Source organism: Ursus arctos, unplaced genomic scaffold (assembly GCF_023065955.2).
Source record: "Ursus arctos isolate Adak ecotype North America unplaced genomic scaffold, UrsArc2.0 scaffold_18, whole genome shotgun sequence".
In the NCBI taxonomy this organism is placed as follows: domain Eukaryota; kingdom Metazoa; phylum Chordata; class Mammalia; order Carnivora; family Ursidae; genus Ursus; species Ursus arctos.
Window position 1 is genome coordinate 39,616,751 of NW_026622852.1, and position 25,114 is coordinate 39,641,864.

Sequence of the window (25,114 nt, forward strand, 5' to 3'; positions counted from 1 at the left end):
AACCTTCCCTGCTTAGGCAGGAAGGAGACAAATGCAGGGTCCCTGAGCAGAGCCCGAAGTTTTCCACTTTTTATTTATTTGTTTATTTATTTATCTACCTGAGAGAGAGAGAGAGCGCGCGTGCGCGCATGGAGGAGGGGCAGAGGGAGGAAGAGACAGAATCTCAAGCAGATTCCCCACTGGGCTCCAATCCAGCCTGGAACTAATAAGCCTAATATATTTCCAGATATATATATATATATATATAAACATATACTATATGTTTTCCAAAAATATAGTAGCAATTTACATTCCTACCATCAATGTAAGCGAGTTTCTGTGACCTGAAGCCAACATCAGAACTGGTATTATTGTTGTATTCACTTTTTGCCAATTTGATCAGTGCAAATGAATTTATGCCCTCCAAGGGATGAGATCTGACTTTATTCAGATTTATACCCTTGCACCTACCTGTATCATTTGGAATGTTCTATATTTTTTTTGCAAGTTACATAAGACTCATATTGGCTTTAAAAATAAGAGAGATTTACTGGTTCGTGTGACTGGAAAGTCCAGAAGTAGGATGGGCTTGAGGGTTGGTCTGAATCAAAATTTGGCATATTTCATCCTTACACACTGCTTTCTGGACATCAGAAAGGCTTGCTTCCCTCATGGTGACACAATGGCTGCGGTAGTTCTACTAACCTAAAGGAAAGAAAGATATCCATGTCACAAAATTCCTAGCAAGACTCCTCTACCTCTTGTTGGTTGAAATGTCTCTAAATCAATCTCTGGCCAATTAAAGACTGAAAAGCTTGGGCCTGGGCTACCTAAACCAATCATGTGTCGTCAGGGGTAGGAGTCCTCTCTTCTCTTTGCTAGGCTTTCAATTAACAAGGTACTGCGTGAAAGATTCAGAACTCCAAGAGACAGACTTCTCAGCTTTCAACATAAAATAGCATTAAGTAATAATCAGATGTTAGCTGTTAAGTATTGTCAGTTTCGCAGGAAAGCTGGTTTGTTTGGTGGCTTGAAAAGCTATCAACAGAAGAGTTGAAAGAAATCTGGGCATCTCTGAGAATGTATTTTGGATTGTTAGGGCTGCCATAACAAATTACCATAGGTTGAGTAGTTTAAACAACAGAAATTTAAGTTTCTCATAGTTATGGAGGCTGGAAGTCCAGATCAGAGTGTTGGCAAGTTTGGCTTCTCCTGAGCCCACGGTTTTCGGCTTGCTAATGGCCATCTTCTTTCTGTGTCCTCACATGGCTTTTCTCTGTGTACACACGTTCCTGGTGCATCTCTCTTCTTTAAGCCCCACCTGACAGTCTCCATTGAACTTAGTCATCTTTTTGAAGGCCCTGTCTCCAAATACAATCACGTAGTTTAGAGCTCATCCATTTATGACCTCATTTAATTTCAATTACCTCTTTAAAGATCCTTTCTTGGGGCTTCTGGGTGGCTCAGTTGGTTAGGTATCTGCTTTCGGCTCAGGTCATGATCCCGGGATCGAGTCCCGCATTGGGCTCCCTCTCAGCGGGAAGACTGCTTCCCCTTCTCCCTCTGCCTCTTCCTTCTGCTTGTGCGTGCGTGCTCTCTCTTTCTCTCTCTCAAATAAATAAATAAATAAATAAATAAATAAATAAATATTTTTTTTTAAAAAAGAATTGTATCAGATACTAGCCAAGTGGATAGCAGGGTGGGAAGAGGTACTAAGAGGGGAAACCAGCATGAGAGAGTGACATTCCAAGACATTCAGTATACTTGTATGTCCAAAATAACATTACTAATAGTTGTTTACAGAGATCCCATAAGTGTGACCTTCCTAAATTTGTTCTTCCCTACAAGAGGAACCCATCTCACCTATACTGGGAGATAAAAAGAAACAGTGAAAAGTGCAGGGTTTTGAAGCATGGTAACTCAGCTTCAAATCTCAGCCCTCCTCCTGACTAACTCTGTGATCTTGTCAAATTGATTTCACCTCTTGAAATTCAGATCCCTTAGGCTCTGAGGAAAATAATAGTAATATTTGCTTCCCTGGACTGTTGTGAGGCTTAGAAATCAAGCTACCAAGGGCTCCTAGGTGGTGCTGCAGTGGCCACATTCATTGTGCTGTGGGAAGAGGCATAATCGTTCTCTCTCCAAATGTAGCATCTTACATGTATTAAGGGATTCTTTCAATTATAAGAATAGTATTACTATTCAGTTTTATAATTATCTCACAATCATTATCTCTCCAGACTAATGCAATGGAAGTTGTAGAAAAGAAAGAAGGTCTATTTTTAAAGTGCATTGCCATAGAAAAGCATCAGAAGTAATTTCCACCAAACAGATAACAATGACTTTTGCTTTTTACGCTGTACACATCTGTATTATCTGAATTATTTGACTAGATACATTCTCTTATAACTTGAGTGATTGTATTAAGTGAAGTGTTCCCTCAGCTTGCTAGATCAGAACTCCTTGAAACCTAACGTCAGAGCACTGAATTGAAAAAGATTTTGTCTTAGAACAAAATAAAGGAAACATCTTCCTTGATCCTTTAATCCATATTCTGTCTCTGTGATGATGCAACAGCCAAGATTTAGCTTTATCATCATGACAACTCATTTCAGTCATTAAACCTGAGTCACAATGACTGGGAACGAGATCCTGGTTAACCTGGCATGGTCATATCTTTCCTTTTTTTCTTTTTTTTAAGGATTTATTTATTTATTTGAGAGAGAGAGAGAGAGCGCTTGTGTGAGAGAGGGCATGAGCAGGGGTGAGGGGCAGAGGGAGAGGGAGAAGCAGGCTCCCCGCTGAGCAGAGAGCCTGATGCAGGACCCAGTGCAGGGCTCTACCCCAGGACATTGCTCAGGAAACCAGACACCTTTTCTCTGTCTACTGCCATCTGTGGTGAAAGGCAGAGGGCCAGATATAAACACTTTGAAAAAGGTTTCATGCTTGTTATATCCAGAAGCAGACTGTGCTGATTGCCTGTCCGATATCCACTTTCCCCTTCATCTTTCCTACATACATATCCCAATTTTGTTCACGGTAGCAGGGTGCCCAGTTAAAGAACTCTGCTTTCCAGACTCCTCTGCAGCTGGGGTTTTGACACAAGCCCAGGACTCATGGATCATGACCTGAGCTGAAGGCAGATGCTTAACTGACTGAGCCACACAGGCGCCCCTGGATTCATAGACATTTCAAATCTGTTTTAGGTTTTCATTATCATAGAATAAAATCCGACTCAAAGCTTCTTCAGTTTGCTTTAAACCAAAAGAATTTTGGGTAAAGGCAGATTATTTTTACAATGTTGTTGATATTCAAGTCAAAGTTATTGGTAATAAAGAACTCATGAATTTTACAGTAACAATTTGGTTTTTTTTTTTCTTATTATAACATTAAAAACAAGACAAGTAGGTGTAGTATTTTTGTGCCTAGGCATTTGTGGAATGGAAGGAAGATCAATCTACACTGGGAGCCCCCCTGCAGTTCTGGTCAAGTTCAGGAGGCAGGATTCTCTCTGAAGCAGCCTCTCTGATTTAGCAATTTTCTGTGAAAGAAACTCATTTAGGGGAATGAATAAGGAGTTAACCCTAACCAAAAGCTTTTTTTTTTAAACCACCCCTGCCTTCTTAATTTGCTTCTTTTGAATTGTTTCCTTTGTATCACAGGATGATACATGTTTATGTTCCTGACAGAATTGTGACATAGTGTCCTTGAAAACAATTTCCAACCTCAAAGGACCATACAAGTAAGGGTTAAAATCACTAACACAGGGACCAAAGTGCTCTGTGATAGGAACAAGCAATTGAAAACACTAACGTTCGAGGAGAGACAGGAGCAACTCTATTTGATTTTCTCCATTTACCTTCCAGATCCACTCTCCACACTGCTTTTCACAAATCCTGCCCCCTTCCCTCAAACTTCTGCTTGGTTTTGGGGGAGTCTACTGTTGATTCTCTCTGTCAGTCTACTTTGGATTGGCACTGTTAAAAAGCACAGCTCCTCTAGGCAGCCTCTCGGCACACCTCTGTCCCCTGACCCCTTTGGGCTCAAGTGGGAGGGTGTGTTCGCAGGGCCCATTGGTTTCCCTTTGCCCTACATACTGCCTTTTGGGTGGGTGTGCCCTCTGTCTCTGCTAGGAGACTGCGCAGTCTACATAACATGTGTAATTATTGTTTTGAAAAAACACAGATATGAGAGTACATGTACTTTGAAAGAGAAACTACGTTTCAAAGGAATTTTAGACAAATGGTTTAAATTAATAAAAATTGGAAAAAGGACATGCACACTCCCAAAGGTATATGGGAGCAAATGACACCTTGTCCTGTCACCACCGCAGGTAAGTATGCATATCACATCTCTCAGTCCTGTAGAGAAAGCTCTGCACTCTGAAATGTAAACAAAAAGAAAAACAGGGTCATCACCCTACATACTTTTTTCTTTTTTTTTACCATGTATACTTCTGGTCCCCAAAATGAGTGAAACTCAAATTTTTCCTGTAAGTCATTTACTTCCTAACATAATTCCATCTCTCACATTCTCAATACTGACCTTTTATGGATATGCAACATTTGTGGCTATTGTAATCATGGGAGAAAGTATGTTTTTCCACTAAGAACTTGGAAATGTCGGCAATTTTTAAATTTTCTTTTCTTTTAAATACATGTTGTATTAAATTTAATGAGCCGATCCTTTCAAAGTCTTTACTTTCCCTAAACATCTTCATTGGAAAGAAATTGGTTTCCTTTCTTTTGGTTCCGAGTCTTCCTTATACAGCAAGAACTCAAAAATCCTGTGTTTTAAATAAAAGGAAAAAACATTGTTGACTTTATCAGGTAGGCATAAATTTAGAAAGGAAGAGAAAGTTTTGCTAAATATTTAAGGGAATTAGAAAGACGATGCTTATCTTTTTTTAATTTTTAGGTGCTCTGTACACCCAACGTGGGCCTTGAACTCACAACCCTGAGATCTAGAGTCTCACACTTCAGCCAGCCAGGCACAATGCTTATCCTTGATTCTCAAGCTTTGGTGTCTATCAGAATCACCTGTGGGCTTATTAAAAATAAACATCATGTTGGGGCACCTGGGTGGCTCAGTGGGTTAAGTGGGTGAATCTGGATCTCAGCTCAGGTCCCGATCCCAGGATAGTGAGTTCAGGTGCTGCATTAGACTCCATGCTGGGGGTGGAGCCTACTTTGAAAACAAACAAACAAACAAACATCAAACATCATGCTCCTTTCAGGCCTTAGGAGGTCAGTGTCTCCAGTGATCTGAATCATTACAGACTCTCTACCTTCTGTATTATTACAAAATTCCATTTTCTCATTTGTGAAATGGGGAAAACCTCACAGAGTTGTTGTGAGGAGTAAGTGGCATAATATATATAAAGCATTAAAGCACATAGAACTGTTCCTAATACACAGTAATCACTATATGAGTGTAACTACTATTATTTTTGTCAGGAGACAATTCTCCTTGTTTCTTCATGCTTGTGAACAGGGGCACTGACCACTAGTGTTCTGGACTATTTTCTCCAGGATATTTGAACGGCAAACAACCTGGGAAAACATAAGGTCTCCCGTCAGAGCGGAGGGCAGGTTTGTTTTCTGTCTAGTGTAACATCTCCCATTGGTGCAAGTGTCTATTATAAAAGCTTTGGGTTCCCTAAGCTCAGAGTTCCTCAGCTGTGATGCAAATCCACTTCATGCACAGCATTCACCTGGGCTCCCCTCGGTTACCCCCTGTGGGTGGGGGTGGGGGTGCAGGTGGGGAGCCAACGTGGACATGAACCTCGTGCTGCTTGCTGTGCCATGAGTGATAAAGTCCTGTGTCTCTGACCCTGGAGTCTGTGTTTTCTGCCAGCATCTGTGAAACTGTGCCAGGCTAACTTGCTAGTTTGCAAAAGAAGGTAAGAATCTGCATGCCTTCACAGTTCTTGACAATTGTAAAGTACAAAAATATGCAGTCATGTATAAAGAAGCACAATTTGGCAACCAAAAGTGATCAAGAAGTAATTTCATTTTTCACTCCTAAATGAATATTTAAAGGATTCAATTCATAATAACTTTATTGCACAACTGTGGCACCATGTAGCCTCTCCCACACACAGTTATGGTCCCCATCTTCTGGTTTGAAGGATACTATTAACGACCCGTGGAATCTAAATCAATCTGGCCATTATCCAAAACCACTGATCAGTGGCCAAGTGGTAGAATTGCAGAGTGTTTTAAGAGAATTGGCATTTCTGAACTCCCTCCAATATCTCAATTGACCCCTTTGTCAGCGTCCTAGCATCTGATGCACAATTCCCAGCATCTTCCTCCCAAACACCCAATTTCATAGCAACTATAGAGTTTTGTCCCTGTCACTTCTTCATTCCACTCAGTACCACTGACATCCTAAAAGAAATACAGGCTGCCAAGAAGGGCATCTAGGAGACTCCGTTTTCATAACCTATAGATCTTTTATTGATGTGTTTTTCTTTCCCTGCTGGCCTTTCATTATCATTATCATAGCGGGTATGAATTTTAGTTCAATTTAGTTCATACAAGATTTCAAGGCACTTCATTATAATTACTTCCTGGCAAATGCCTTCAGCTTCCTTGCTTCTCTCTGCCTTTATCAGTCACCTTGGCATAATACTAACCCTGAATAAAACCAACTATTGCCTTTTCCACACCTTCTCATGAGCAGCTGAACACTGGTTTTTACTTGAATGATCACAAACAATGTATTGGCACACTCAACCCCACCCAGCAATCCCAATCATTTTCCAGTAAATTTACTTTCTCACACGGTGTGATAACAGTTTTATATTTTTGCTTCTGTTCTCAAACCTCAGCTCCCAAGAGATAATCTTACCTTTGGCTTCATTGAGAAAATAGAAACCATTAGATCAGAGACCTTGTCTTTTCATGGTCAAAGTTACAAACTTCTCTGCATCTGTACCCATCCTCCCTTTTCTTCCTCTGATAATGGGGAAGCTCTCTCTTCCTATTAAAGGTTAATGAACATGGATCGTATCTCTTCTAACTTTCTTAGGCTACTTGGGTTATTTCTTTTCTCCTGCATGATCAACCTCTTCTGTATCAACTAGAATGCTTTCCATAACAAATAAAAAGACAAAAACCACTTGTAGACTAAAAGCTCTCAAATTTATATCCCCTGCCCACACTCTGGAGCCAGACAGATCTGAGTGGGTGTTATGCTAATTAGTAGATGCATATGTCCTTAAACTTCCCATGTAAAACCTTATCATAGAGAATATTTCTGAAATGACTCTTTACCTAATTTCACACATTATTTAGACAAAAAGTAAATAGATATACGTTTGCATATTGGAGATCTTTCTTTGCAAATGTTTTTCTTCCTTTTAAAAACAGAGCCAAATGCTAGTGTTTAAATTATATGGTTGGTCCAAAATCCTTATAACTGCCATCCCGTTATGGAGCATGCCAGGGGAGTGGGCATTGGAGCTATGTTTAGTTTTCCTCTTTTGTCTGTGCAACCAATCAGGTTTATTTTCCCTTCTTAGATCCTTGGTTTTAGAAAGCGCTTCATTCAAGAATTCTGAGGGAAGGCCAAGAAAAATTGAAGCCATTGTAAATTGTGGAATTTAGCCATCAGACGGCTATAACAGACTGTGCAGAAATGGGTAGCACCCTCTGGTGGACAATATGGAACTGGTATAGTCTCTGTCTAACTCATGGGAACCAGTCAGAGGTATAGAGCCAGGACGAACTCTCTCCAGAATTTCTGCTCAACAAGATTTTGTTTGTGGCTCTCTGGTGGTCAACAAATGAAAAATTGGCTTCTGTCTACCTGATGACCTAGCGCGTCCAGGATATAAACCCAGTAGGAGTCGGGTATGTGAGTTGTGCAAACTGTACGATTTTTCTTCTTAAATAAGAATACCAGATGAGGGGAGAACTGCAAAATGAGTTTCTCCACAGAAGTGACTGAGTGGGCTGAACAGTTAAAAGGCAAATGGATGTGAGAAACAACAAGAATTGATACAGTCAGAAACTTCCCCTCCCTCATTCTTCAAGTGGATGGCTGATAGAAGAGACAGGGAAGAAACAGATATTACCTCTTTTTAATAAGCAGGCATATCAAGAAAGCAGAAGAGAGGTTATATTCATAGAATTCTGACAAAATTTAAAAACGACTTTGGCAGGGGCACTTGGGTGGCTCAGTCAGTTAAGCGTTCAACTCTTGATTTTGGCTCAGGTCGTGATCTCAGGATCATGAGATTGAGCTCCAGGTCAGGCTCTGTGCTGGGCCTGAAGCCTGCTTAAGATTCTCTCTTCCCATCTCCTTCTGCCGCCCCCCCCCGCCAAATGAGTTTGGCAATGAAATTGGTGGTGTTCCAACTCCATAAACCACCTTGTTCACATGAGCAGACCTCTGGGCTAGTAGGTATGAGCTAAAGGAAGATCGAAAGCAATGCTGGTTTTGAATTAGCTTTTTTTTTTCCTTCCTAATTTTACAATATTTTTCAGGTTTTAAAAAACAGATCCGGTAGCACCTATTCCTTGTCTTATAAGTACAGAGAACTTTAAAATAGTATAATACCCCAAGGTGTATATGGAATGGTTGTTTTTCAACCATTTATTGATTTGTGGGTATGTAGGTGTAACTTTTGTTCACTTAATTCAAATCAACTTTTGAGCCAAGCAAGTCAATCTAAGTATGAAAAAAGTATGCTCAATTTGAAGGCAAAGACCTTTTAAAAGTCTCATATCCAGAAATTATAAGGAGGTTTTCTCTTGTTTCAGGTGAATGGAGATTGTAGATACATTCTCACTGGCCTATGACTTTTGGTCAGACTGATCAGTAGTCATCCAGCACAGTGGTACAAATGTCAGCTATCTGGGAGTATGAATTACGACAGCCCACTGCTCTAGTTGGACAGTGTTGATCCACTAGGCTAAAATCTATGGTTAGAGTAGTTTATTATCTTTACTGTTTTACCTTTGGATACACAGAAAAAGCCAATCAACTCCAAATTATTTTACCCAGATTATTCACCTGGTAGATGAGTCAATTCGTTGCTCAGTTGGAAAATATTTATTGAACGCTAAATACATAAAGACACAGTAAGAATACAGAGAATTACAAGGCATGGCCTTAGTGGGTTTTTTTTTTTACAGACTTTTTTTAATAGCAGTTTTAGATTCACAGCAGAAGACTGAGGGGAAGGTACAGAGATTTCCCATATGCCCCTTGCCCCACACATGCACAGCCTCCCCTATTATCAACAAGCTCCACCAGAGTGGTAGGTACATTTGCTCTAATTAATGAACCTACACTGATGATCATAATCCCTCCAAATCCATAGTTTATACTAGTGTTCATTCTTGGTGTTGTACATTTTATTTGTTTGGACAAATGTATACTGACATGGATTTGTCATTACAATGTTATACAGAATATTTTTACTGCCTTAAAAATTCTCTGTGCTCTGCCTTTTCATCCCTTCCTCTAACCCCTGGCAACCACTGACCTTTTTACTGTCTCCATAGTTTTGCCTTTTCCAGAATGTTATATAGCTGGAGTCATACAATATGCAGACTTTTCAGATTAGCTGCTTTCACTTATGATATGCATTTAAGGTTCTTCTCTGTCTTTTAAGACTTGATAGCTCATTTCTTTGTAGTGCTGATTAATACTCCATTGTCTAGAGGTACCACAGTTTATCCACTTACCTGCTGAAGGACAGCTTGGTCCTTCCAGGTTTTGGCAGGTATGAATAAAGGTGCTCTAAACATCTATGTGCAGGTTTTTGTGTGGACATAAATTTCTAGCTCCTTTGGGTAAATACCAAGGAGTGCAATTACTGGATTATATGGTAAGAGTATGTTTAGTTTTGGGGCGCCTGGGTGGCACAGCGGTTGGGCGTCTGCCTTCGGCTCAGGGCGTGATCCCGGCGTTATGGGATCGAGCCCCACATCAGGCTCCTCCGCTGGGAGCCTGCTTCTTCCTCTCCCACTCCCCCTGCTTGTGTTCCCTCTCTCGCTGGCTGTCTCTATCTCTGTCAAATAAATAAATAAATAAATAAATAATCTAAAAAAAAAAGAGTATGTTTAGTTTTTTAGTTTTTTTAAAAAATGTTTATACCCAACATGGGGCTTGAACTCATGATCTCGAAATCTAAAGTTGCATACCCTACCCACTGAGCCATCCAGGTGCCCCAGAGTATGTTAAGTTTTATAAGAAAATGCCAAACATCTTCCAAAGCGACTGTACCATTTTACATTTCCACCAACAATGAATGAGAGCCCCTGTTGCTTCACATCTTTGCTAGTATTTGGTGTTGGCAGTGTTCCAGATTTTGGCCATTCTAATAAGTATGCAGTGATATCTCATTGTTTTAATTCGCATTTCCCTGGTGACATAGGATGTAGAGCATCTTTTCATATACTAATTTTCTATCTATATACCTTCCCTGGTGAGGTGTCAAGATCTTTGGCTCATCTTTTATTTTTTATTTTTTTAAAGATTTTATTTACTTATTTGAGAGAGAGAGAGAGAGAGAGAGAGAGAGAGAGAACGAGCAGGGGAAGGGGCAGAGGGAGAGGGAGAAGCAAACTCCCTACTGAGCAGAGAGCCCAAATTGGGGCTCAATCCTAGGACCCTGGGATCATGACTTGAGCTGAAGGCAGGTGCTTAACTGACTGGGCTACCCAGGTGCCCCTTTGGCCCACCTTTTAATCATGTTATTTGTTTTCTCATTGTTGAGTTTTACGAGTTCTTTGTATATTTTGGTCAGATGTGTTCTTTGCAAATATTTTTTCTCAGTTTGTGGCTTGTCTTTCCATTCTTTTGACCTTGTTTTTCACAGAGCATAAATTTTTGTTTGTTTGTTTTTTTAAGATTGTATTTATTTGTTTATTTGACAGAGAGAGCGAGAGTGAGAGAGCACAAGCAGGAGGAGCAGCAGAGGGAGAGGGAGAAGCAGGCTTCCCGCTGAGCAGGGAGGTGGAAGTGGGCTCCATTCCAGAACCTTGGGATCATGACCTGAGCCAAAGCAGACACTTAACTGGCTGAGCCACCCAGGTGCCCCAGATTTTTAATTTTTTAAAGTAATCTTCACACCCAACATGGGGCTTGAACTCACAACCCCAAGACTAAGAGTCACATGCTCTACTGACTGAGCCAGCTCAGGTGCCCCAGAAGTTTTTAATTTTAATGAAGTCTAGCTTAACAGTTATTTCTTTCATGGATACCGCCTTTGGTGTTTATCTTTAAAGTCACTGTCATACTCTAGTTGAATAAGCTTTTTAAACTGTAATTTCATTTTTAAAATATATGTGAATTAAGGTGGGGCTTGAACTCATGACCCTGAGATCAAGACCTGAGCTGATATCAAGAGTTGGATGCTTAACCCACTGAGCCACCCATGTGCCCCATTAAACTGTAATCTCATTTTTTTTTAAAGATTTTATTTATTTATTCGACAGAGATAGAGACAGCCAGCGAGAGAGGGAACACAAGCAGGGGGAGTGGGAGTGGAAGAAGCAGGCTCATAGCGGAAGAGCCTGATGTGGGACTCGATCCCGTAACGCCGGGATCACGCCCTGAGCCGAAGGCAGACGATTAACTGCTGTGCCACCCAGGCGCCCCTGTAATCTCATTTTTTAAGTATATATGAATTAAGGCATTTCTTCCTCCACTTAGAAGAGAAAGATTTTAATTTTGGGACATTCTGCCATGTGTGTAAATTAATTGTGCTTGTACTTGCAAAATTTCAAATGTTACTATTAATAGAGGCTTATATTTTGGAATAAGTTTGTGTGCTTATTCCAAATGTAACAAGTTAACATCAAATGAAATAAAGTTAAGTTTATGGAAGTCTCAAGACTGCGTTGACACTATAAAATCACTTGTATTCCATATGACCTTCCGATATTGTTTATCAAAACTTAGAAATGATGTAGAGATCAATCTCAATTACCAGAATCCTAAGTACAGTGGTCATCAAGTTTCTAATCACAAACTTTGTTAACCTGTGAATCTACTAACTCATTGAAGTCATTTGGTGAAAGGTTATCTGTGAAGAAATCATTATTTACTATACTTATTATTCCTCCTTTCATATTTCACATACCTTATGAAGAAATTCAAGGTACAGATAATTTTGGGATGGAATGTAGAGACTACATTTCAATATTCCATCCGTGCTCATCTAATCTTGAACTTTGGATTAAAGGAATGGAATCAGGGGCGCCTGGGTGGCCCAGTTGGTTGAGGGTCCAACTCTTGGTTTTGGCTGGGGTGGTGATCTCAGGGTCATGGGATTGAACCCCGTGTCGGGCTCCATGCTCAGTACGAAAACTGCTTGAGACTCTCTTGCCCTCTCCCTATGCCCCTTCCCACTCTCTCAAATAAATAAATAAATCTTCAAAAAAATAATAAAAGAAATGGAATCAAAGGCCAGAGTTTTGGATTAAGTTATTATTACTCAGATAATTTACACTGGTCAACACAACCTACCCAGAAGATTGTTCTGATTTATTGAACAGTTTTTACCTAAGCAGTTGAGCCATAGGTGGTAATAGCCTCAAACCCCACTCCTGGGTTCTAGCATGAAATAAACCAATGAATGATAAGCCACCCCCCTACTTGTTCTATTACAGCCTAAGGAAAGAAAGCCAGGAAGAAAGAAGTTCTGCTCTGAGGGCAAGGATTATGAGGAGAACATTATAAATGACATAAACCCTGCTGCTGCAGTTAGTAGTACATCCATTCCTACTAGATCAAGATGTAAAACTGTTTACAAACACTGTTGGATTCAATTCGCTATTATTATGTTTTTGTATTGCCCTTATCTGGTTTTGGAATCAAAATTACAGTAACCTCATAAAATGAGGATGCAGGTTTTGAAAGTCGGTCTTCTATTATTTTCTAACAACTTGTTCTTTTCAGGAAAGACAGTCTGACGACTTTTCAGTTTCCTTAATATTGACACAAGCACCAATCTTGGCATTTAAAAAATATCTAGGAACTTTTGCATCTCGTCCAAATTTTCCAATTTACTATCCATACAGTAGTTTTCCTAATATGTTATTCCAGATTCTGTTTCATGGAGTTTCCCACAATGAGAGAGAGGAAGGGAGACATGAGTGGGTCAACACTGCGCAAGCATACTGTCCACCTCTTTGACTGGGGTAATTCTTTCCAGGATGCAGCTTCCGGTGACTAGTCTAGCATCTGACCTTGGCCTGGCCTGGCCTGTTTGTGGTCCTCCCTGGCTGCCCTTTGGTTTGCCTTATCTTCCCTTGGAGTTCTACCTCTGGGTTAGGTATACTCTTTTATGGTGCTGGCTATAGTTAGCAACTAAGAGGCACAAGAGAGAGCTCTAAGGGGTACAGAGCAAAAAAAAGGTAGTGGGGCTTCACAGATATAGCATTTCCTTTTGGGGTGATGGAAAGTTCTGGAACTAGATCATGGAAATGGCTGCATGCTTCACAGATATAGCATTTCTTTTTGGGGTGATGGAAAGTTCTGGAACTAGATCGTGGAAATGGTTACATGACACTATGAAGGTACTTAACACCATTGAACTGTACACTTTAAAAATCGTTTAGATGGCAAATTTCATGTGTATTTTACCACAATAAAAAAAGTTAATCTCAGACTTGGGGCAAGGGCCTCCTCTGAGTTTCTGAGTTCCTCGTTTACTTTTCCTTCAGCCCTAGGGATAGTAGCTGCCCTTTGCATTTACTATTTCTTTTTTTTTTTTTTAAAGATTTTATTTATTTATTTGACAGAGAGAGAGACAGCCAGCGAGAGAGGGAACACAAGCAGGGGGAGTGGGAGAGGAAGAAGCAGGCTCACAGCAGAAGAGCCTGATGTGGGGCTCGATCCCAGATCGCCAGGATCACGCCCTGAGCCGAAGGCAGACGCTTAACCGCTGTGCCACCCAGGCGCCCCTACTATTTCTTTCTAATTAAATTTACCATCTTAACCATTTTGCACAACCATTACCATGATCTAGTTCCAGAACTTTTCATCACCCCAAAAGATAATCCAGTACCCATCAAGCATGTCTTTATTATATATTTTTATGACTCTTTTGCTCTGGGGCGAGAGTGCGGTTGTCACAGAAGCATGCTGCCTGCTGCTGTGGTGAAGAAACTGGCCTCTGCTGAAAGCTGACAGCTGCTGCCCCTCTGGTGACAAAGGTCCTGACTGGAGGTGCGTTAGTTTCCTAGGGCTGCTGTAAAAATTGCCACGAACTGGCTGGCTGAAAACCACAGACATTTATTCTCTCATAGTTCCTGAGGTTATGATTCTGTAAGCAAGGTATTGGCAGGGTGGGTTCCTTCTGGGGCCTCTGAGAGAGAATCTTTCCAGGCCTTTCTCTCAGGTTCTGGCAGTTGCTGGCAATCCTTGGCATTCCCTGGCTTGTGGAAGCACACCTCCAATTTCTACCTCTGTCTTCACACGGTCATTTTCCCTCTGTGTATGGCTATTTTCTCTTCTTATGAGGGCACAAGTCATTGGATCAGAACCCACCATATCCAGTGTGACTTCGTTTTAACTAATTACATCTGCAAAGCCTCTATTTCCAAAAAAAGACCACATTGACGGGTACCAGAGGTTAGGACTTGAACGTGTCTTTTTGGGGAGACACATTTCAATCCACAATAGGAGCCATCACCAATGTGGTGACAAAGAAACCAGTGCTGAACAGGGAACACTGCACACTGATCTGTTTGGGGGGGGGGGAGCCCTTTTTCTTTCCCAGCCTTGCAGTGTGCCTCAAGCACCCTCTACAGGCAGAGTTTAACATTCAGCCAGCTGGCAACGCCGGAAATGCAGTCTGCAGAGGTCTGTTCCCCAGGGCAAAGAGTGGTGAGTTTGCAGCTCAGAGGCAGTACATTAATTACGGCCACGATCAAAGTCCTGTCTGCTTTGAAGTGGGCCTTCCCTACGCTAGTTTGATCTTGACTACAAAGCTCTAAATCAGCTGTGCGACTATGACCTGACAAGGGAAGATTCCAAATAGAAGAGAACTTCGGCTAGATCCTGCAGGATATAGGGGTTGGAGGGAATTGGAGAAGGGGAGGAATGATATTTTAGGCAGAGAGACCAGTATAAGCAAAAGCAGAGCATACACACCCTAGATTGTCACAGAATCCTGAAAGCCTGCTGAAGTATTTGAACACTAAACTGAGAGTAAAGCTGGGTGAGAGTAACATGACCAAATTTCTAGTGTACCAAATTTCCTTTAACTCAAGGTAGCGTGGGAGCTTCTTACATCTGGGAAGCAGAGCCCTGAACAGGTGTCAGTGAGCCTCTATAAGAGCTTGCGTGGAAGAAGTGGACCAGGAAACCTGTGTATCTGAAGAGCCTCACGGGAGGCAAGGTTCAATGAGAATCATCACATGTTTCAAATACGGACATGACATACTCTGATGTGGACGTGGCTGTGATCTCAAACACAACATGTCTCAAATGGATGCATCATCTTACAGCATAAGACTACTTTCCTTCTGCGATCCTTTTTTTTAGAGATGGCACCTGGTTGCTCAATCCGGAACCTGGGCATTATCATGACTTATTCCTGTCCTTCACTCTTCCAGAGTCGATGACCCCAAACTTCCCATTTTGTTTCACAAATGTGTCTCAACTTTTCACTATGCTTTCTCCATTCTCAGTGCTATTACCTTGAAACAGGTAGCATCTCTTATTTGGACTCTTAAAACTGTCTCAAAATGGTAGTCCTGACATGTCCCAACTCATTCTCTTAGTAGAGTAATTGTTCTGATGTGCCAATTTGAAGGTGTCACTTTGCTACCTAAATTTCCACACTGGTTCTCCATTGCTCTTAGGATAAAGAGCAACTTCTTCAACATGGAAGAAAATGACCTCTCACAATCTGGGTTCTTCCAGTTTCATGCCCTCCACTCCTCACCCCCACTCCCAGGCATATGGGCTGCCTTTTATTTCTTGAAAAGCTTCACATTCTTTTCTTGCCTCTGCCTCTTTTCCCCTCTTGGTACTTACTTCACAACTCTCCTATCCCAAAACTCCCTCACACCCCTCAAGTCATCTTCTATTTGTCCTTTGAGTCAGTTTAGATGTCCCAGAATTGACTCTAACGATTGACCCTGACTGTAATTTCAGCTTAGGTGACTCTCCTATGTGTTTGCATTACTTCTCTTGATCTCTATATCTATATATGTATGCTGTATGTCATATGTACCTTTCCCTTGTTTAATTTTCTTAAAGGAATTTATTATATCTTAAAGTTTATTTGCTTGTTTATTGTCTGTCATCCTGCACTAGAATATATGTTCCTGAGATCAACAATCTTGTCTACCGGGGCACCTGGGTGGCTCACTCGGTTTAGCGTCTGCCTTAGGCTCCAGTCACCATCCAGGATCCTGGGATGGAGCCCTGCATCCGGCTCCCTGCTCAGTGGGGGATCTGCTTCTCCCTCTGCCTGCCCCTCCGCCTACTTGTGCTCTCTCTCTGTGTCAAATAAATGGATAAATACAATCTTTTAAAAAAAGAATCTTGTCTACCTTACTCACCACTATGTCCTCAGAGCCTCCAACAGTGCCTAGCTCATATTAGAGACTCAATAAATACGAACTGAGCGAATGGTAGAAGCACATTTTTCTGAGGCAAATTCTTCATGCTGTTGTAGAGTCCCATGCAATATTTGGGACATAATTATGCCAAGAAATTATTTGTTGTTGTCAGAAATTCAAATTTAAGTGAGTGACCTGTGTTCATTCTGGCAGCCCTATACCCTGAACACATTAAGCAATATCTGGAGACTTTTTTGATTGTCAGGACTGGAGTGGTGGTACTACTGGTACCTAGTGTGTAGAGGGATGCTGCTAACCATCTTACAATGCATAGTCAAGCTCTTACTTGGCAAAGAATTATAAGATCCAAAATGTTAATGATGTGGAGGTTGAGAAACCCTGAACTAGATGTTCATGAACTTCAAAGGTCCCTAGCAGGCAGAGACAGCCCCTAGAATTTCTAAATTCATCTTCCTTTTGGAAAGACAGCATGAGGTTAGTGAAAGGAAGGCATCCGGGGCTGGGGACTCGGCTTTGAATTTCTGTGCACACACCTTCTTTACATGGATAACCAGACGGCAAGAAAGCCAGATTACCAATTGCCGCAGGTGAAGTAATGATGCAGAAAAGATCGCGTGTGAAGGCCACGGTGGACGGTAATGCGCTCTGCACACGTTGGTTACGTGCGCCTCTGACACTGAGACATCCTTTAGCTCCAACTAAAAACAAATCCTGTAGCAGCTGTGGCTAGGAAGGCAGAGAGACACCGGAAGCTGCCGGGCGGCTGAGGCGTCCTTCTCCCCTAGCAACGGTCGTGAAGGAAGTGGTTGTTGCAGTCGCGTCCTGTGCGCCTGCGCGGAAGCGCCGCCTGCTGACGTGGAGCTAGGTCCCGGAGGCCGAGCCCGGCGGTGTGCGGGAGAGCGGCTGGGGCGGTGGAGCAGCGGCCGAGGCCGGGATGGCGGCGCCGCTCGCTCCGCGCGGGGGAGCCGGCGTTGCCGGCCGGTGCTGGTTGGTGCTGCTGCCGCCCCTGCTGCTGGTGCTGCTGCTAGCGCGGTCCGCGGGGGCCCTGGTGGAGGGGCTGTACTGCGGCACGCGCGACTGCTATGAGGTGCTGGGCGTGAGCCGCACGGCGGGGAAGGCGGAGATCGCGCGGGCCTACCGCCAGCTGGCCCGGCGCTACCACCCCGACCGCTACCGGCCTGAGCCTGGCGACGAGGGGCCCGGACGGACGCCGCAGAGCGCCGAAGAGGCCTTCCTGCTGGTGGCGACCGCCTACGAGACTCTTAAGGTGAGGTCTGGGGACGCGGATGGGCAGCGAGGACTTCTGGCCGGCGGAGCAGGGTTCTCGGTGACCCCGTCACGACCCCTAGGATGTTCGCGATTTCCTACGTGGCCTTGCGAAAGAACCCGCACGCGGCTCATTGGCAAAGATGGGAACCCCCTCGGGTCTTGGAGGACAGCTACCCCGTTCCTTTTTGTGACAGTTTTTGTTATGCAAAGCTTTGGATATCTTACAATTTAGTGAAAGCACTTTAAAAACGTGCAGCTCACACTTGGAATGCAGGGTCATTATTATTACAAGGATCTGTGATAGAACCCAGGAAAGGTCTCCAATATTGAATGACTGATGGCGCCAATCTGACTTGACAAAAACTAGATTTCTGGGGATGGTATTACATGTGACATTTAGGGGCGTCTGGGTGGCTCAGTGGGTTGAGCGTCGGACTCTTGATTTCGGCTCAGGTCATGCATGATCTCAGGGTCGTGAGATCAGGCGCGCTGTCAGTGGGGAGTCTACTTGGGATTCTCTCTCTCCCTCTGCCCCTCACCCTGCTCTCTCTAAATCTTTAAAAAAGTAAAAATAAATGTGACATTTAGCTTGGGTTTAAGGACTTAGAAAAACACTGAGAAGAACAATGAACAAGCAGTCAGAAGACCGGATATTTGACTCTTGGCTCCTACTACCCCACTATGACCTTGGATAGTGACTTAATATGTCACAGTAGCTGTTTCTTCATATGCAAAATTAAAGCCATCCTTACAGGGTTCAGTCAATGAGAACTGAATAAATGTGAGAAATCCCCATACAGGACCTGTAAATACATGCTTAATGACTTGGGGTTCAAGACTTAGTTCTGTCAGGAAAAATTTGTGAATATTGGTGTAGTCATTTGACAAAGGTTTTATCGAGTCCTTTGGGGATGGGGAGATTTAGCCTGTTCCTATTTCCTTCTGCTACTGCAAAAATCAAACCATATAAGGAATCACAAAGTATAAATCATATTTGATGGAAGTGTTACTGCTTCCAGGGCCCCATCATGCTAATGTAACAGTAATTGTAGGTGTAAGGTGTTTCTTTCTGGCCTCTTTTTTTTTTTGTTAGGCAGAGTTTTCCATGTTGCTATGTAACTTGTTTTTAATGACTACTTTGAGTTGGGTATACTGTAATTTAACCATGGATTATTTGTTCAGAATAGCTTTCCAGAGCTGAAAATACTGAATCAAGGAGCTAAAGTCTCTTCATTCATGCTTTCCAGAGCAGTTTATATAATATGGAGTCTTATTAATGAGTATGCCAAGTTCACTGAATTCTCCCGAGCATTGGCGAGATTGTAATTCTTATTGGCAGTTGACTGAAGAATGGGTGGGGGCTGGGGAAAGTGCAGACACCAGGGGGTTTAGTTGCTTGTTATTTAGGATATAGAGGGATTGAGAAAAGCCTTCAGAACAATGGGAAAGAACTTCTCTATCCAGGGCAACCCAGCATCTAAAATCCCAATTTTTATTTTTCTGCAGTGAAGAAAAACAGTGGTCCACACAAGCAGGCAGAAGGCTCTGGTGACACATAGGGAAGCACCGGGAGGATAGAGAACTTCCAGAAGAGAGGGCAGCAGAAACACTGGCAACTGCTGCCTTCTGTTGGGATTGGAGATGGGTAGGTTTGGCATGAGAGTGGTGAACATGTTAGTAAGACATGAGCCAAGAAAGAGAGACAGTAGAGAAATTCTTGCTGGAAGGAACCCCAAGACTCTATTCTTGCCATTTTCTTGAACAGACAATGATTTGATGAATCTGTAATGGTTGCTGATTTGATGAATCTGTAATGGTTGCCTCTAAAAGTTTCTGCCTCTAAAGTTCAGTGCTGATTTGTCAGCAAATAAAGGCTCAATAAAATAATTTGTCCACTTTTGGGCAGTTAAAAACTGGTATGTCTGGGGAAAGTAACACTTTTAATCTTGATTCCAACAAGAGGTTTGTGGTACTACTGATGTCTCCAAACAGGAAACAAAAATTGAGTTATACTGATGGAGGAGGGAGTGAGAGAATGTGCTGTAGTTTCCCCAGCCCCATTCAGTGTTACTGTCAGAGGACAGGGATGTGTGGGGATGGTTTGGACCCTTGAAAACCAGACCTAACTGAGCTCCATGAAAGCTGTTTTAAGGTTAAAGAGACGGACTTCTAAGTGGAACACCTCCAGAAACTTTCTTTTTCAGACTTCACTGCAGATGCTCTCTCCTGGAATAAGGAAAAGGACTTTGATTTGCTGTATGTGGAAGTTGTTAAAAACAAAGAGGGTGGTCAGATTTTATTTGTCATAATGGAAAATTGTGAGTAAGCTGCCAGAGAATATAATTTCTGGGTAATGCAGAGACCTAATGAACTGGAGTCATCCAATTTGGACAGCCTCAGCCTTCCAAATTATCCCCTTGAGGCAATGAGTTTGTAACCACTACTTTACTCAAATTTTATCTGCCGGCTAGAATGAGGGCAAGAAGAGGTCCATGTGGCCTTTGCTAAGACCAGGTCAGATAGAATAGTGGGAGAAGTTGATGAGTTCCAGTGGCTCCAGAATAAAGAGGAGATACAGAAGCCTATACAGAATTCCACATATCATCTTATGGAGGTAGCAGATGTCTACCTGGGACCACTTCATTTCTGTTGGCTGTTTTTGTTATATGCTATATCTTTCTCCATAAATAATAATAGTAAAGGTGTACTTATCTACAGAGCCAGCCAAAAAGGAGGGAGGGACTTGGGAAGACTATGTCATCCTTCATGCCATGTGCAGTTATTGCTGGCATATGGAAGAAGAAGCTAACTTGATGTTTGTTTTGTAAAATGCACAGGCAGGTTCCATTTCTGGAACAGTGTATCTAACAGAAATTGTTCCTTTCTTGAAATCTGAAATCATTTAGTTGTAAATTCATTGGAGCTAGGAGTCTTTTTTTTCTCCCCCCATAATTTTTTTTAAAGATTTATTTATTTTAGAGCGAGCGCACGAGTGGGGAGGGAGGGGCAAGGGGAGAGGGAGAGAGAATCTCAAGCAGACTGCACACTAAGCGCAGAGCCCAATGCAGGGCTCAATCCCACCACCCCGAGATCACAACCTGAGCTGAACAGTATGAGGCTCAACCAACTGTGCCACCCAGGCGCCCCCTCCCCCCATAATTTTTTGATAACCTTTTAATTTCTCTTATTAGTTTGTTCAAGTCTCTTAATATTTTTAATGTATATGATATAAGAAGCAATATTATATTTTTGTTATAACGTTCTAGTGGTATTCATCAAAACTTCTAATAACCAAGGATCTCTGAATGTTGATAATATGTACATCACCAAAATGGGAATTTATATTCGTGAAATATAGTGGATTTATGACTCTGAGGTTGTGTTGGTCAAATACATGCCTCTTTGAGAGAGGGTCTTTTTTGATGGTGGTTGTTAGTACACTAACATGATTTAAGTACAGTCGGTAAGACAAGAAGATATTATCACACTTGATCATTGTTATTTTAGAAACACAGATTCTACCTGTGCATAGAGAGATAGAGGAAAACTAGAAAAAGAAGGATGGGTAATAATGGAAGGCAAAGTCACTGGTCAGATGCTTTCATCATGTCATGCTTAGTTCATATTCGCGAATAACTTAAAATTACAGTTCTCAGCAGGACTTCAGACCATTATGATTTCACACACTGCTTTATATTTGCTTCATAATATAAGCAAAGTTAAGACAATAAAATAGTATTTAGTGTGTTTGACTACTGGGATTCAGGGAATTCATGGACTTTGGAAGTTAAGTAAATGGACTCTCACTTGCTGTGTCAACATTGGATCTTTTTATGTGGATATAGCACTTATCACACTGCGCTGTAAATACTGAGTAGCCCTCCCCTCTCCACTAAACCATCTCCTTGCCTTTTTGTTTGTATATCCATGGCACCTAGCCCAGTGTCTGGCACATCAGATAATGAATGTTCATTAAATGAAAACTGGTATCTGGAGATAGATTCAGTGGATTTCTGACATTTTGACATTGTTATGTGAAGCCTACTTTGGCATTTTACCCTAAATGTAGTTTTGAAGAGTGGTACAGATAAAGTAGATTGGATGGCTATGAATGAAAAATTTCCACATGAGATAAAAACTGCACTTCTATTTTTAAGGAGAAATTCTGTTTTTTCAAGTGAGAACATTAATCCTTTTTGAATATAGATAAGAGTTGGATGAAGTAGATGAAATATGGACGGCCTAGAAATCAACAGATGACGGAACATGTGCAAAGAATGCACTTAGAACATGGGAAAATAGACTTTGACGGCATTTTGGAAAATCACAAAAGAACAGAAAAGGTCTTGGCAGTATTACTGGCCTGAAGGTTATCTGTTAAGGTGACAGATAACGTAGTGAGAGCCTTTTACTACCCTAGCCTTGTCTTGGCAGGGAGGTCACAAGAATACTTCAGTTTCTTTTTATCAGTCTGATTGATGTAGCAGGGCTTTAGCACTTATGACGAATTTGGCATAAAGGGGGGATTCTGAATGCCCTGCCCTTTTATGTTACTGTTCATTGTTCTCTCCTAGTTTATTCTACTCAATCCTTTCTGTAACCGGTACGAGTTGGGCGCTGGGGGAGGAAACCATAACAATGAAGAAGGCACAGTTCTTGCCTTTAAGCTTTTAACATAACAAGGAGACAGATACTAATTGTTCGGTTATTATTTATTTAAGTTATATAATAAAGATATGTGTAGATTATATTACAGCACTGAGAGGATACAATTACTGCTTCTTCGGGGATTGGAGAAGAATGTAGTCTTTGGTCTGGATCTAGAACAGTCACCAAAGGTTGACCACAAAGGGACATTTCTGGTCGAGGGAAAACTTGATCAACAAAAACATGGAGTCATGAATGTGCAAGACTTGTTCCAGGAACAAGATGTAGTTTCGTGAGGTATTAGTGTTTTCTCCACCAATGATCACTTTTATTATATTTCTCCCAGGGACTCTTTGTTTTTGGGAAAAACAATTAATTGTACTTCTTAATACTGTTTTTCTTTTTCGCCATCTATCCACATTAATCAGTCATTCATAATAATTGGGTATTCATAAAAATAATAAAAAACATGTAAATTTCTATTACAGTTGTGATGCTGATAAAACAGCGAAATTAAGTAAGCTTGATGGCAGATAGTTTTCATTTCACATGTCAACTCTGATTGGTCATGACTCCTTTAAACACTTGTAAAGGTTTTGAGGTCTTGTCTGGGTTTAGTGGGAAAGATGAGATGTTTGATAGTGATTTCTCCCATGGGTCCAGAAGAAGGGTGTGGTACTTTATGTACCACATTTGCTATTTCTGCTGTGACCCCATAAGTGCTCTTTATTTTCTACTGATATCGTAATTTCAGCTGTTATTCCCTACTTAGGCAAAGGTTGACTGAACACCAAATATGTTTAATTTTAGTTCTGTGACAACACATGATGTTAACAACCAATCAGAGCTTCTGATTAACATAAGTTAATGAGTTGATATAACATGTGTTGATTTAATTCTGGCCAGAAACCGAGCACTTGAGATTTTAATTTAGCTTGTGTGGATTTATCATAGATAAAAGAACATTTTGAGATATTCACTGAACGAAGATCGTTATTGCATTTTTCACAGATATTAGAGGAGCTACTGCTTCTGGGTTAGAAGCCTGTCAGATGCCTGGTAGGGAGAATGTTTCAGGAGACTGGAACATAGTTTGGGATCAGGTGATGAACAGCCATTTAAGCTGTGTTCAGGAATTTGAACTTTATGTATTGAATAGTGACCAGAGGTTTTAAAGTGGAGAAATAACGCAATCAGAGGTTTCTTTCAGAAAGAAAATTCTGGGAACAATATTGAGAATGGGTTGGGGAAGGCTGGAAGGTTCTTGTCTGAATTCATTTCCACCATTTTCTGGAATCTCATCATTCCTCTTTGGTAACTTGAAAACTTCTTAGTTGGTGTATTTCACATTCCTTTTGCTTAATTTTGCTTCTTTTAAAGCTACAGTCACATTTTTCTTCTTTTTTACTGTTGGCTATCTTCACTTTATCTCCTTTTCTTTCAAGCTGTTGTAGACTGACGTGTATCAGCACACATAATGAAATTGTTCTTAAGGTGGACAGTGGTGTTCCAATGTCAGATTTGAGTGCTGCTCTTCATTTCTCTCCTCTGGCACTGTCTGTGACATCTGATGTTGTTGATCATGTAGCTCTTTAAGCTGCTGTCCCTTGACCCCCTCAGTGTTATTCTTTCCTGTTTCTCCTGTCTTTCTAGTCATGTCTTTTCAGTCTTTATAATCTTCTTTTCTTCTGCCTACACCTTAAACATTGCTTTTCCTTAGAGTTCTGTCCTTTGGGTCTTTTTGTTTTCTAAGCTCTTCCTGATGAAACTCAACCACATCTGAGACAACTCTAAAATCTGTGCGCTCTCTAGGTTCATATTTTCAGTTGTGTCTCATTTGTCTGACAGTTACCCAAAATTAAACATTTTGGAAATCAATCTTGTTATGTTTGTTAAAGCATACTTTTTTCTTTAAGATTTGTTTATCTGAGAGAGTGCACACACATGGGGTGGGAAAGGGGCAGAGGGTGAGGGAGAAGGAGAGAAGCAGACTCTGTGCTGAGCACAGGGTGTGACGCGGGGCTGATCTCACCACCCTGAAATCATGACCTGAGCCGAAACCAAGAACGGGATGCTTAACGGGGTGGAACTGAGCCACCCAGGCGCCCCAAAGCATATGTTTTAAAAGAGGATATAATCATGACTCCTATATGGACACAAAATGAACATCTGTCAGATTTTATTTAATTCATTAACTAATAAAGGAACCAGTAAGATAATAAAACCAGTTCAGAAGAGGAAAAAGTGCTACACATTCAGTGTCAAAACGGGGAATACTAAAGTGCCTGTAAAACTGGCCAATATGACAAGGCAGTAATCAGTTGCATTCCACTGGACATGATTTTTCTTTTTGTGAATAAGAATTATTTGTATTACTTCCAGTTTTCTACAAGTTACTTCTGTCTCTAGAAAGTCGCACCCCGTCTACAGGAATAGATAATCCCAGAGGTTCCAGGACTTGAAAAGATTCCAGAAATTTTATTTGTCCCTATTTCAGAATCTTCCACTATTTTCCCCAGCATCTTCTCCAAACTTGATGCCCTGTTCCTTTATTCTTTATCTCAGAGTAACGTGGGTCTCACAGTGACTATAATTAGAAACTTCACTGTTAATCCTCAACATGATTGGTTCTTAAACTCCCTTGATCATTAAGTCCTATT

The 25,114-nt window shown here is 41.4% G+C and overlaps 1 protein-coding gene across 1 annotated transcript in view; it reads left to right on the forward strand.

The window, feature by feature from the left end:
- The first annotated feature begins 17,392 nt into the window (after positions 1-17,392).
- The window catches only part of DNAJC25 (DnaJ heat shock protein family (Hsp40) member C25), a 28,966-nt gene continuing 21,244 nt past the window's right edge, over positions 17,393-25,114 (forward strand). Inside the window, exon 1 of the mRNA XM_026506016.4 lies at positions 17,393-17,805. Within this exon, the coding sequence (XP_026361801.1) occupies positions 17,473-17,805 (333 nt within the window). The 5' untranslated portion in view covers positions 17,393-17,472. The remainder of the gene's footprint in view (positions 17,806-25,114) is intronic.